The sequence below is a fragment of the Pteropus medius genome, unplaced genomic scaffold, assembly GCF_902729225.1.
Source record: "Pteropus medius unplaced genomic scaffold, Ma_sr-lr_union100, whole genome shotgun sequence".
In the NCBI taxonomy this organism is placed as follows: domain Eukaryota; kingdom Metazoa; phylum Chordata; class Mammalia; order Chiroptera; family Pteropodidae; genus Pteropus; species Pteropus medius.
The window spans coordinates 17,799,274-17,814,267 of NW_024349799.1; the positions used below are offsets into that span (position 1 = coordinate 17,799,274).

The 14,994-nt window shown below is 42.8% G+C and overlaps 1 protein-coding gene across 2 annotated transcripts in view; it reads left to right on the forward strand.

Annotated features, from left to right (window-relative positions):
- The window catches only part of PITPNM3 (PITPNM family member 3), an 89,163-nt gene that overhangs the window by 20,126 nt on the left and 54,043 nt on the right, over nucleotides 1-14,994 (forward strand). For both annotated transcript variants that reach the window (XM_039886478.1, XM_039886479.1), the window contains one exon: nucleotides 6,748-6,855. In XM_039886478.1, coding sequence (XP_039742412.1) covers nucleotides 6,748-6,855 — 108 coding nt within the window. The remainder of the gene's footprint in view (nucleotides 1-6,747; nucleotides 6,856-14,994) is intronic.

A 14,994-nucleotide genomic window follows, 5' to 3' on the forward strand; every position in this document is an offset into this window, starting at 1 on the left:
TGGGAAATTTGCTCAGGGTCACACGAAGAGTCAGGCAGAGCAGTGGCTAGAATACAGACTCATTCATTCACTCTCTCAAGTATTTATTGAGCTTCTGCCCATCAAGTACCAGGCACTGTTCTAGGTGTTAGGGAATACAGGGGCAAATAGATTCGGTCCCAGCCATTATGGAGCTTATAATTTAGTGGTGGTGGGTGGTGGGAGGTAAGACAATATATGAGCATGCAAACTATGTTGATAATTACCATAAATAAAAGAGCAGACACCTCACCAAAGAAGATAGATGAATGGCAAAAAATGAAAATATGCTCACTATCATTAGTCATTAAATGCAAATTAAATGCAAACTAAAACCACAATGAAATACCACTACATACCTATTAGAATGGCTAATCGAAACAACTGATAAGGATATGGAAGAACGGAACTTTCAAATCCTGCTGGTGAGCATGTACAGTGGTATAACCGTTTTGGAAAATAGATTGCAGCATCTTAAAAAGGTTATCATAGTTTACGACCACATGAGCTAGCCCTTCCACTCCTAAGTATTTACCCAAGAGGAGAGAGAGCATGTGTCTACCTAAAGACATGTCCATAAATGTTCATAGTATCTTTATTAATTGGGGTGATGGTGTGTATATATATCAAAACTTATAGAATTTTACATTTAAATTAAAATTTTTTCTTTAATTTCAAGATATAACTGGCTTTATTGATCAATTCATGAATCAGGTAGGATCCCATCTAGTAAATAATAGAGAGGTGCTCCCTCAAGTTGTATATTTTAAATATGTGTACTTTATTGAATGCCAACTACACCTCAGTAATTCTGTTTAAAAAATGGAGAAATTCCCCCCAATATAACATAAGAGCATGTAAAAGAATGACTAGGTGACTGTAGGAGGCCCCTATAGGATGTGGCTTTGACCTGTGAGCTGAATACCAAGAAATGAGCCATGTGAGGATCTGGGGGAATGGTGTTCTGAACTGTGGGAACAGCCAGCACAGAGCTCTTACATGGGCAGGAAGGCTGGCATGGCAAGAGTGAGCAAGGGGGCACCTGCTTAGTGCTGTGGGCCCACCACCTCAGTGGACTCTGGAAGTATTCTCCTGCCCAGGCTTGGAGGTGGCACTGGGTACCCTGCTTCTGCCTCACAGGAGGCCAGAGACTCAGAACTCAGAATCTCTGGTTCGGGATGAACCTGCACAATGGAAACATGCCTGGGCCTTGAGAGGCTGAGCTCTCGTTGCAGTTGATGACAATTGCTGGGTGGCAGGTGTTCTGGCCAGAAACTGTGGGTGAGGAGAGCTCAGTAAGCCAAAGAGGGGCAGCCCAGATGTCGTACGGTTCCTGGCCATGAAATGCCGAGTTCTAGAGAGAAAATGAAAATGTCTTTTGGAGTCACCATCCCTAGAAGGGTGTGGATTGGGGCTAGTATGACCACTGTGGCTTCAGATGAGTTAATTGGGGGTCTGGTTGGTCACATGTGGCCTGTTCTTATACCAATATGTTTTCATTTATAAAATATCAGGCACATCTTTTAACTTTAACCTTAGATGCAATAAATAGTCCAATTAGAGGAAACTTAAGAGCCACCAAGCAACTAGGTACAAAGTCTTCTATTTTCCATGAACTCAACTGCTGCAAGAGTTTTAGTGGGAAATGCCTGGGAGACCTGAATTCTTGGCTCAGGCCTGGGCCAGAGGTGCAGCTCCGCATCTGTTAAATGAGGGTGCTGGACTTCACCTCTGTGGCCCCTTTCAGCTCTAAACATTCCAGGAAGCTCCTAACTGACCGCGTAAGGCCCCGTTAGCAGAAGTGCCCAGGGTCATTCCTTTACTTTCATGGGAAATATTTATTTTCTTTTGGCTTGCCCCACCAGTGTCTAAATAATAACCCTTCTCCTGCTATGAATACGCACAAGCAGGCCAGGCCCTGACAGTTGCAGGTAGGAAATGCTGGCAGGGCTGGGGGTGAGAATGGAGCTGAGTTGAGGGTGGGGATGAAGACAGGGTTTGTTTTCAGGGCACATCTGACCGTGGGTAGCTTGACAGAGAGCAAAACATTGGGGTCCTCCCTCGGTTGGGGGTGGGGAGTTCCCTTGGGTGGAGGCTGGAAGTTTCTGCCTTTCTGCCTTTTGCCCATTGTATCTTTTGTGTCCTCTGTGCTCTTGCTCTCTCCATGCCCAGTACCCGCTGATCCTCCCCTCCCGCTACCTGGCAGCCAAGGAGCTGACTCTGTCTTACAGACTCTGCTTCTTGCTCTAACTCCCTGGTTTCTTACAGCAACCAGGATAGGAGTTAGCACAGGATATAGCATCCCATTTTACAGACAAGGGGGCTAAGGCAGGGGTGGGTGTCACAGAGAATGAGGGGCACATCCCAGGCCTTTTCCTTCCTGTGTGGGCTTTTACTGTGATTGCACAGCCTCGGGCAGGGGGTGGGGCGGGGGCTGAGCGTGGAGAGTAGAGGAAAACAGTGCAGGTCATTGAGGTCAGAGGACTCAGGTTTTCATCATGGTTGGGCCACTGATTGGCCACTGTCTGCCCCTAGGCAAGTGTTGACCCACTGTGCCCTGGGTTCCTCCCAAACAACCCGGGGTAGGGTTGTTCGTCTTGTGGGTAGAGTGGGAGGATGTCTCCATGGGAAGCTGGGCACAGGAACCCTCACAGAGGCAAACCACAGGTGTGTTACTGACCCTGGCTCTCTCCCTCATTGGGGACAGGGAAGTGGAGAAGCCAGTATCAGGAAGCTGGCCCCAAAGCTTCCTGGAAATGGACTGAGTGGGGACCTCTCCTCTGTGATGGAGAGTAGTGGTGGTGGCTATAGGTGGGGGAATAGGGGTTAGTGTTAAACAGCACCAGGGGAAGATTAGCACTAACATAGCCCAGAGGCCCTGAGCAATGCATATCCAGGTTCATGGAAAGACTGGCTTCATGGGCCTGATGCTAGGGGAGACGGACAGTATTGGACCAGCCAACTGCAGAGGGTGATCATGTTCTCTGCTCCATGACCTGGAGGTGAAAACTTTCTGGCACTGAACAAGGAAATTCCCTACTCTGAACTTTTGTGCATCCAGCAGAACCAGAGGCCCCAGGGTTTTGGTGCCTCTGGGTGGGCTTCATCATGGCACCTCATCTGGGCAGGGACTGGGGCTCAGTGAGGATGATATAGATTCAAAAACTGTCCACACCAGAGGTCATTGGAAATAAAAATTTGCATGCAGGGAACAGTCACTCGAAGTTGAAAAGCAAAATCAATAACCAGGACATTTATCCAAAGAAGCCCTTTGTGGTCTCTGTGGGCCCTGATGGGAGGCACGTACCACAGTGAGGGGAAGTAGAGCAGAGACTCATGGCTCTTAGTTTGCCTGAATGACTCCGAAAGGAGCAATCTTGGCTGCGTGTGTGTGTGTGTGTGTGTGTGTGTGTGTGTGTGTGTGTGTGTGTGTGTGTGTGTTTTCTGCCTCAGGAGACTAGGCTATTGTTGCCAGAGTGAAGATCTGAAGGCTGAATATTGAGAGCAGGGGGCAGAGGAGAGGCCCAGAGAAAGCCTATATCTGAGAGGCGGGGGACAGGAAAGCAGCTGGAGAGACAGAGACTGGGTGGAGGGGCAGAGAGCACAAGAAAGCCAGGGAAATGATGAGAAAACACAGAGGGAGAGAGCAAGAGAGAGTCAGAGAGGATGGGAGAGGGGGACACAAACATATGACACACCAAGAAAGAACCAGAGCAAGTTGAAAGAGAGACAGTGACCCAAAAGGAGAGAGAGAAGACCAGAGAGAGCAAGAAAAGCCTGCATGGGTGGAGGGATCCTGAGGGGCAGGACCCAGAGAAAGAAAAACACGGAGAGGAAGAGAGATCAAGAAAGAGAGACATATCTACCCAGAGAAAAGAGAGAGACAGATGCTGGGATAATGAGAGAGGAGAGCAGAGAATATGGGAGTGAGCTATCGAGGCCCACCCAGAGAGAGGGGCAGACGTGGAGGAGAGCACTGAGTCTGAGAGACAGAGAAATACAAAGACCCTGAGGGACAAAGATCAATGGGAAGAGATCTAGTGAGATCAGATCTGAGTGGGACAGGGTCAGATACCAAGCATAGAGGAACACGGTAGGAGTCTGAGAGGAGGATACATTTACTAGAGAAACAGACAAAAGATCAAGAGAGAAAGATGGAGGAGGGTCACGCACAAAAGTAGGAAGAGAGGGAAGAGGCCCAAGGTGGTACAGAAGTAGGTGTGCTCAGATCTCAGAGCCTGGAAGCCCCCTCAGTTTCTGACAGCCTCACATACACCCCTGGGGTAGGGCTTACACATAGCAGAAAAAACAACAGGAGCTAGGATATGTAAGTACCTGCTGAGCACCTGCTGCATGCTGGGCACTGGACCAGGAGCCTTGGCTCGCTTATCTTCCTGTGTCAGTTATTTACTGTTGGTTTTTTTTTTCCCCCACAAAACTGGATTCCCACAGGATGGAGATCATATCTCCCACAGTACACAGCAGATGCTCAGGAAACCATTCAGTGTAGAATGAGTATTAGTTAATGAACAAGTGGACAACCACATGCTTGGGTAACTGAGCCAGGGGACATAGACGCTCAAGGTGGGCTACAGGCTGACCCTGACTACCCGACTCTGGAGCTGGGACAGAATGTCGTATGAGCAGACCACAGCCTAACTAGAACTGAGAGTGGGTGTTGGGGAATAACACCGCATGCTCTGGTGGTGGCGGTGAGGATGGACCATTATCTTCATGTGCTGTTATCCACACCTGTGCTCTTACTGTGTGCTAGTCAGGCTTGTAAACACTTAACCTTTGTTATCTCATTTAATCTTCATGGCAATCCTATGATGTAGGCATGACTATGATATCATTTTATAGATGAGGAAACTGAGGCTCAGAAAGCATAAGCTACTGTCCAAGGTCAGGATTACTGTCCAGGTGCATCCAGGATTGAAAAGAGTCAACATAACACCAGAACTGAGCTCTTATCCCCTTTGTGATCCTGCTTCCCCCAGAATAACATTACCTCATATTTGTTTACAGAATTTTGGCATGTGGAGCTTTTGCAAATTTACTATATTACTGTCCTCATGACAGCTTGCTAGAAAGAGTTGTAGAACCAGAGTGTTATTCCCATTTAAGAGATTAGAAAACAAGAAGAGTTGAGGGACGTGTGCAATGCACAGGCTCACATGTGGCAGAGTCTGGACTGGAACCCAGTCAGGGCTCTGCCCAGATTACAGTGCTGCATAGAGATACACACTGGTGCCCAGATGGAATGCATCACATGCAGGAAGTTGTCAGGGTATGAGTGGTGCCTGGCTGGAGTGTTAGGCAGCCAATACAGGATGCTCAGGGGAGGCCACCAGGAGGACAAGATTTAAGGATTCTTGAAATAGTGTAGCTAGGTTTAAATCATGGCTCTACACAGTGACATTGGACAACTTACTGAAATACTCCATACCTCACTTTCCTTGTCTATAAAATGGAGATAATAATAATTGTACCTTTTTTAGTATTGTTATGAGAATTAAGTGAATGAATATTTGTGAACTACTTATAAAAATTTCAGTGCATAGTAAAGATTTGATAAGTGTAGTTAAATAAATCAAACAAGGCAGGGATAACAACAACAGCAACAACAACAACAGCAACCACCACCACCACCATCACCCAGACCCCAGCCAGAGAGAGGGTCTGGATCACTAACTCTGGAGCTATTCAGAACTCCGGACAGCTCCCCAAGCTTCAAATCTATCCTATTGGTTCCACTTGCTCTGTGAAGTTCTTAGAAGTGAAATGGGTCTCATTCTTTTATTCTTGGTTATCAAGCATGAAGAGTCTCCTCATCACCATTTAATATCTATTCTATGAGAGAAGACACAAAGCTCTTCACTAAGAAGGACCATCTCTTCCAGGGGTAGGGTTCTTATGGGTTTGTCATTGAGGAAATGCCTCTTTCTGGGGTGAAGGGCTGAACCAGAGGTGTGAGACCTAGGGATGTGGGTTCAGTGTGGTTAGGGAATATGGCCCCACTGATTCTTTCCAGAATCATCACTAAGCTCAGGCTGGGAAAGAGCAAGAATAGAGACAGGTTTGAAGGGAGGATTGGGGTGGGGAATGGAGGCATTAAGAGGTTCCTAAGGTTGTGATGTGGGCTAAGGGTTCCACGCAGCTCAAGGCTTGCTTAGAGCCAGAAGTCTTCTGCTCTTCCAGTTACTCAAGAGCTGCTCCTGCCCCACTCAAATCCTGGCCCACTCAAATACTGATGGCAACTCTCTTCTCATGTGAAGAAATGACCATGATGTCTCTCATCTGTGATGCCCCCTATGCACCAAGATATTTATACCCGCTATTTCATTTGGCCGTTACACCATCTTGTGAGTTAGACATTTCCAGTCCCATTTTGCTGATGGTAAAACTGAGGATCAGAGAAGGCAACTAACTTACCCAAAGAAAAACTACTAGCAGTGGCGAGGCCCCCCCGCCGCTACCCAAACATACTTTCTTTTAAGAAATATTGCACTTAGGGCTAGGAATGGAGGCTTCTATGGGTCTTCAGCCTCTCTCATGACTGTCCCCTTCTTATTTTCTTTTGCTGTAATATGTGGAGGCTCAGTAGGATATAACAACACTTTCTTGCAATGAAGAATTCCTGTATGTCTCATACCTGTCATAAATTCCTGTTAGGGCTACCTATACCTACCCCTGCCTGCTTATGCCCATCTCTGCTCCTTCCCACAGAGGAGATGGCTGAAGGGAAGAATGCCATCCTCATTGGGATGAGCCAGTGGAATTCAAATGACCTGGTGGAACAGATCGAGACCATGGGCAAACTGGAGGAACATCAAGGTGAGAATCTGCTTCTCTCTTGACCAGGGGGTGTACGTATGTGTGTTGCAGGGTGGGTTAAAGTGTTGGCAATTTGGGTCTTAAAGTGCTAGGACTTGGATCTTCTATGAACAGTCAGTCATCTATCTATCTAAGCACCTCCCTTCCCTGAGCCTGTAACTCCTGAATTCTGTGACCTGCAGTAACCCTCCTAGGGACCTCTGTGGGGTTTTCGGTGGCACAAAAGCTCCATGGTACTTCAACAGAGCATCCTTTGTTTATAGGATGACCACCCCAGGAGCACGGATAACTAAAGACAGGTGGCAGGGTCCAAGCTCCTGGGACTGTCAGGCCTGTGGTATTGGAATCTGTTGGTTAAGTAGGGTGGCAACTGGAGGAGACTTTGAGAGGGGACAGGGGAGAGGGGCAGCAGTGGAGATTGTAAATTTTTTTGGCTAAGTTGTGGAACATAGAGTGTGTGGCTGGGAATTGATCCAGGAGGCTTTTTATGGAGAGGAGTTTTGACCAGGAGCTTAATCAGCAGCAGACAAAAGCAGACATATCCTTTTAGGCATCCATCCATCTGTCCATTTGATCACATTGATCACTAACAGGATGTTTGTTAAATACCAACAGTGTATAAAGTGCTTGATAGGAGGGACCAAAGGTGACTCCACAGTAGCTTCTGCCTTATGATGTATGACACAGTATAAGTCGAGACATAAGGGGATCAAGCTCAAGCTGAGGTTTGTAGGGCACAGAAAGGAGAGGCAGGAATTCTAGGAGTCAGGAGACGGTGGCTCAAGGAAGAGTTCCTGACAATAAAGCTATGGAGTCATACTTTGAAAGGCAAATGGAGGATATAGCTGAGGAAATAATAAAATCTGAGATGACATATGGGGAAACTGAGCTTTGGAGCTATACCTGATTAAGGTGCTGTGGGAGTGAGGAACAGAGCTGAGGCTAGGATGCTATCCAGAATCCAGGGTGCTAACTTCTGTACCTGTTATCCTGAGGAGGCCAGTTTTTTCTGTCCCTCCTGCCCACCCCATATATCACTCTTCCAACTTCCCCTCTTCCTCATCTCCTCTTTTCTTTTTCTCCTGGCCCTGCCATTTCTCAGTCATGGTCTGGGCCAGAGCTGCTTGACTGGGTAAGGCCTCCTATCAGGAGGTGTTCAGTGAAATAGTCCTGGCCCAGCCCCACAGAAGACACATCTTGAAGCTGCCCATCTTGGTGGTACCAGGCTGTCTTGCTTATAGCCTCTGCTCCCTTCCTCACCCCAGACCCCCATCCTGTTTCCTTGGTTTGGAGCCCTCCATATGCCAAAATATCTATCCTGAGAACTAGACAGGCCTGGGATAACTCTTCCATTTTCCAAATGAGAAAACCAAGGCTCAGAGAAGCTCTATCTTGCCCAAAGTCCTCCAAGTTGGTGGCAGCATCACACTCAGATCTCTAGTCTCCCGATTTCCAGACAAAGGCTTTACCTCCCACATCGGACTAAGGCCAGGCACAATCCTGGGTCCCTACAAAGTCAAGTTCAAGAAACCCAGGGTCTTAAAGGAATAGGCTCCCCATAGGCCACTATCACTTTTACAGGAATGGCAGGCTCTGAGTCTGATCACCAAGGGCAGTCCAGGGACAATATCCCAGACTTTACAGCTACATGTTTGCAGATGGACCCTTGTCTGTTCTTTCCTTTATCCTAGGAATCCTGGAGGGGTCCCCAATGGGGTCCTGGGTTCCAGGTGCTTCCCCAGGACAATGCTTGGTAGCCACGAAAAGACAAATCCACCACTCAACTGGTCATCCATTTGCCACCGCCACTTTCACTCATCTGCCAAAGAATGCATGGCTTAGACAGTGTGAGCTAAGGAGGGAGCGAGGGAGAGTCCATATGACTGGGAGGGCAGGGGAGAAGGAAGCAGAAGGAGATTGATGAAAGAGGCTGAAATTGTAGCTTTAGAATCTAGGAGATCTGGGTTTGAACCCTGGCCCTGCCAGGCTGTGGCTTTGTAGCAGCGAAAGTCACATCACCTCTCTGAACCTGTTTCTTTATCTGCAGAGTAGAACTAGTACAAAAGTTGTGAGGATTAAATGAGCTAATACTTGCAAAGTCCATTCAATAACAGGTCATTAGAATGCTGGCAGAGAGAAGAGTGAGAGATCATGCACAGATACAATTCTCAGAAATGCTTCATGGTGCTCATAAGAGGTTGAATTAGGGGCAGTGCTTGCCTGAGTCCGAGAATAGATGCTGTTTCCTCCCAGTATAGAATGGGGAGCAGAAGGGAGAGAGAGAAGAGGGGGCGAGGATAAAGAAACCAGCCGTGTTTCCAGCTCCTTCTGAGTCTCATTCCCCAGTGGATTCATAATGTGAATTCCCAAAACACGACCGAACACACACATTAATTTCATTCATTTCAGCAGTCATTTATGGAATCACAATAGGGGCTCAACCCTGTGATAGATGTGGGGGAAATAAACAAGAACAGGCTGGCATTGTTACCTTTTTAGGAGCTGGCAGTAGCGAGGAAGAGACAGGCTGAGTAAGGGGCCTTGGGAGAGAGGCTCTTGGGGACTATTTTGGGGAGAGGAAAGTCTGAAAACACTTCCTAGAAAAGGCTGCAGTCAAAATTGGTGGTATAGATAGAGCTCTACTTCTGTCTCCCTCAAGTTTCCTGCCCTTAGGGCTCACTCCAGAGACCTCCTCTCATGGAGTGAGAGGAAATACGCCCTGGCTCATCAAGCTCCCTTTGGCGATGACCCCCAAGTCCATTTCCAGCCAAGACCTCGCTCCTGGGCTCCAGACTTAGAATTTTGGGATCCTTCTACTTACCTCTGCCTAGATGTTCTGAAGACTCTTCGTGCTATACGAGTTCCAAATGGAGCTGATCTTCTTCCTAAATCTTAATTATGTTTTAGTCTATTTTTTTAAATCTCCTTAGCCATTTAAAGCATATATTGCATTGGCACTTTCAGATTGCTCTGTTTAAGCCAGTTCTTGAGGGTGCTGATTCTGGGGTGTTTGTGTATGTGCGCACATGTGAGTGCAAGCTAAGTGTACCTCATGGGTTCTGTTTCTTTATTTTTTATTGAAAATTCATCTTGGTCACTCCCTTCCACCTTTCCTGTGGGAATTTTGTGTGCCCTAGGCTGTGGAAATGTCCTTCTAGATACCAGTTTTATGTGTCTGCTGGGCCTGAGTGTTTCACTAATCTTACATATTTTATATGATCAATTTACAGTTTAGTGTTTCCACTCTACGTGAGTGGTGTAAATTTAGACCCCTTACCAATGTGTGGTGGAGGCTTAGGGTTTTAATTACTCATGTGTGGTGTTTTTCTTTCCCACTGTTTGTGAATTGTTTCTTTGCCGCTTCCCCAAAGGAGTGTTTTGTTTTCTGAAATTCTGTTATGGATGGAGCCACCCTTCAAGGATCTGTACTGTACAGGGGGCTCCACTTTAGCTCCTCACCTCCCACAGGCTGAGGCCAAATCTGTAAAGTTAACAATACGGTTTTCAGCCTCTATCCATCTGAGTTTTCCACGAGTCTCCTCCAGGTCAGATTCTGCTTTTGTCTCTGGATTGTAGTTCCCTCATTGTTTTTGGCACTTGTGTACAATCCATTCTTTATTTTGAACTTGCTTATATGTGTACATTTTTTGGTAATATAGGCATTTTAATGGAAAGGGATTTTAAGCATAAGCTCAATTTATCTTTATTATTATTATTATTATTGCTTGTCTTGTTATTTTTATTTGACATTAATTTGGTAAAGTATACATAATATAAAACTTACTATGTTAACATTTTCAAGCATATGGCTTATGGCATTAAGCACATTCACATTGTTGTGCAGTCATCATCACCACCCATCTCCAGAAATTTTTCATCATCCCAAACTGAACTCTGTGCTCATCTAAAATGAACTCTCCATTTCTCCTACCCCAGACCCTGGGGTGCCATTCTATATTCTGTCAGACCCCAGGCCTGCCATTCTATAATCTGTCAGACCCCAGACCTGCCATTCTATATTCTGTCTCTATGAATTTGACTACTTTAGGAACTTCATATATGTAGAATCATACAGTATTTGTCCTTTTGTGACTGGCTTATTTCACTTAATATAAAGTCCTCGAGGTTCATCCATGTTGTAGCATGTGTTAGAATTTCCTTCCTTTTTAAGGCTGAATAATATTCCATTGTATATATCTATCACATTTTGATTGTTCATTCATCTATTGGACATGTTTCCACCTTCGGCTATTGTGAATAATGCTGCTATAAACATTAGTGCACAAATAACCACCTTATTTCTTGAGTACATTCTCATTGTAAACAAACAAACAAACCAAAGAAAACCAAAGTCTCTCTTCTCTACTTTTTCCACTGCAGACCATGCTGCAGAATTTAGCAACGTGGAGAATTTCTCTGTAGAGATACATCGTATTAGGCATTATTGCTGCCACTTAACTTTTATTTTTCACTTAATAGTAGATTTTAGAGAGCTTTTTATATGAGTATACATGGAGTCAACTTATCTGTTTTACCTGTACTATACCTTTACAATAGATGGACTATAATTTATTTAACCATTCTATAGTGATAAACATTGGAATTTTTTATTATTATAAAAAGCTACATGGATTGAAAGTATAAGCATTGACAATTCTGATACTGCTAAACGGTTTTCCAAAAAGACTGCAAATTTAGATTCACACTACCTGTGGATTAGGTTAGCTGTTTCCCCACAATGTTGCTAGACTTAAAATTATCAAACTTTAAAATTTTACTTGATTGATGAGTGAAGACATTTCTTGTTGCATTTTGTCCTCACTCAATTGCTAGTGAGATGAATCATCTTTTCATAAATGTGTTGACCAACTGTATTTTCATTTTTCCGAATTTCTTAAACATGCTTTTTGCTCATCTTCTATTGGATTTGTCTTTTTCTTACTGGTTTTCGTAGTTCTTTAGGTATATGCTGAGTATTAATTATTAGCTATATATTTGAATTATTTATTTCTTGAATCATGCCACTTGGCTGAATTTTATTAGTTTAATAGTTTGTCAGTTGATTCTCTTGGGTTTTCTAGGTAGCATGTCATATCATTGACAAACCTTAATGGTTACATCTTTGCCAATATTTACTGTACTTGCCTAATTTTTCTTGTTTAATTGCATTGCATAGGATCTCTAGAGAGATGCTGAGTAGCAGGAGTGAGAGCAGGCTTTCTTGTTTGTTCCTGACTGTAATGCTGTGATCTCCATCCCCTTCTCGTCCCACCACCCCCGCCCCTCCCACCGTATCTCTTGCTCTTCGTTCCTCTTCGGTTAAGTATATTGAGGTATGATTTACTTCCATAAAATTCACTATTTGTAGTGTATAGTTCTCACTGCTGCTTCTTAAATTCTATGACTTCCTCTTGGGTTTACTTCCTTTTTTCACTAGAATATCTCCTCAAGTTAATTCTTTCAAACAGGAACTGTGATAGTAACCTTCCAAGTCCTTCTAGACAGATCTTTATTTGGCCTTCTCATTTGAATGCAAGTTTGCCTGTTTGTAGACATATTCCCAACTATCTTTAAAGAGATTCCTCATGGTCTTCTTGCATTTAGTGTTGTTGGTGAGAAGTTTGAGGTAAATTTGTGGGAAGTCTATTTTTCCCTTTTCTTGAAGCTTTAAGTTTTTAAATATTTATTCTTTCCTTGAAGTCACAAACAATGTTTGTGGCTAAGGTTTTGTTGTTTTTTGCCATTCCTGCACCTGGTATACTCTTTCTTCATTATCGTGACATTTATTTTTTTTTATTGTTTCTTCAAATATTTCTTTCTCTATGTTTTCTCCTTCCAAAACTTATGTTAGATAGATGCTGGAACGTGTCTCAACTTGCCATTCCTATTCTTATTTCTCGGTCCTTACTCAGTTCTGGAATTATACCTTGGTTTTAACCGAGCCAACAGCTCATCAATTTTTTTGTTTTCAGCTGTTTCCATTCCTCTGGTCAGCTCTTCTGTGGAGGATTTTTGATTTCTTTAAACAATCACCTTTTCATTTTCATGCACTCTGCCTGGTTCTTCTTCGTAAAACCTGATTTGATTCATAGGTGCCATGGATTCATTCATGGCTTTTTAAAGTCTTCATCTTTCTTTTTTAAGTATCAGAGTTTTCTGGTAGGTCAGGGGTAGGTGGGAAAGATCACACATGCTTCAGATTAGATTAATTAGCCAAAGATCCATAAGTGAGAATATAACACAGAGCAGGAGCAAGCTTAATTCTAATTACCTAAGGAAGCACACAGCTGTCATTACCATCGTCTAGGTAAAATAGGTCTTGCCAATTTTTTAAAAATTGAGACATAATTCACATGCTATATAATTCACATTTATAAAGTGTACAATTTAGTGTTTTTTAGTACATTCATGAAGTTGTGTGACCACCACCACTATTTAGTTCCAGAACATTTTCATCACCCCCAAAAGAAATCTCATACCCATTAAAAGTCACTCCCCATTTTCCTCTCCCTCAAGCCCCTGGAATTTCATATAAATGGAATCAAACAGTATGTGGCATTTTGTGTCTGATGTCTTTGCTTTAGCATAATATTTTTGAGTTTCATCCTTGTAGTATGAATCAGCACTTCATTGCATTTTATGACTGAATAATATCCCATTGTGTGGATATACCACATATTATTTATCCATTTATCAGTTGATGGACATTTGGATTGTTTCTATTTTTTGACTATTATGAATAATGCTACTATAAGTACTCATGTACAGATTTTGTGTGGACATAATATTAAGTCTCTTGGACATATATCTAGGAGTGGAATTGCTGTACCATATGATCGATAACTCCGTTTAACTTTTTGAAGAATTGATGAACTCTTTTTCCAAAGTGGCTGTACCACTTTACAGTCGTATCAGTACTGTATAAGTTCTAATTTCTCCACATTCTTGCCTTTACTTGTTATTGTCTTTTTTATTATAGCCATCCTAATGAGTGTAGAGTGGTATATAATTGTGGTTTTGATTTGCATTTCCCTAATAACTAATGATATTGAGCATATTGTCATGTGCTTATTGGTCATTTGTTCATCTTCTATGGAGAAATGTCTATGAAAATCCTTTGCCCATTTTTATATTGAGTTATTTATCTTTTTATTGTTGAGTTGTAAGAGTCCTTCGTATATTCTAGATGATAGATGCCTATCATATATATGATTTACAAATATTTTCTCACATTCTGTGGGTTGTCTTTTCAGATTCTTAATAGTGTCCTTTGGAGCACAAATTTTTAAAATTTTGGTGAAGTTCAATTTATTTATGTATTTTTTTTTAATTATTATTATTTGTACTTTTGGTGTCATATCTAAGAAACCATTGCTTAATACATGGTCATGAAGATTTACCTCTATGTTTTCTCTTTGCATTTTAATTTTTGTATCAGTGTTCAACTTCAGTTTTTTTCACGTGAGTAACCAGTTGTACTAGCACCATTTATTGAAAAGACTATTCTTTCCTCCATTGAATTGTCCTGGCACCCTTGTCAAAAATCAGTTGATCATAAATATATGGGTTTACATCTGGACTCTCAGTTCTTTTCTACTAATATATATGTATACCCTTAGGCCAGTACCACACAATCTTGACTAGCCTACACTTGTAGTAAGTTTGAAATCAGGAAACGGGAGTTCACCAATTCTGTCCTTCTTTTACAAGTTTGTTTTAGCTATTCTGCATTTCTTGCACTTCCATATGAATTTTAGAATCAGCTTATCAACTTCTGCAAAAAAGCCAGCTGGGATTTTGATAGGGATTGTGTTGTATCTGTAGATCAATTTGAGGAGTAATGCCATTATAACAATATTAGTCTTTTAAATCCATGACATGGGATGTCTTTCCATTTATTTAGGTCTTCTTTAATTTCTTTCAGTGATGTTTCATATTTTTTAGTGTATAAGTCTTACACTTGTTTTGTTAAATTTTTTCTTAAGTGTTTTATTCTTCTCAATGCTATTGTAATTGGAATTATTTTCTTAATTGTATTTGTGGGTTGTTCATTACAAGTGTATAGAAATACAATTGATTTTCGTATATTGATTTTGTATCCTGCAACCTTGCTGAACTCATCTATTAGTTGTTCTTTTT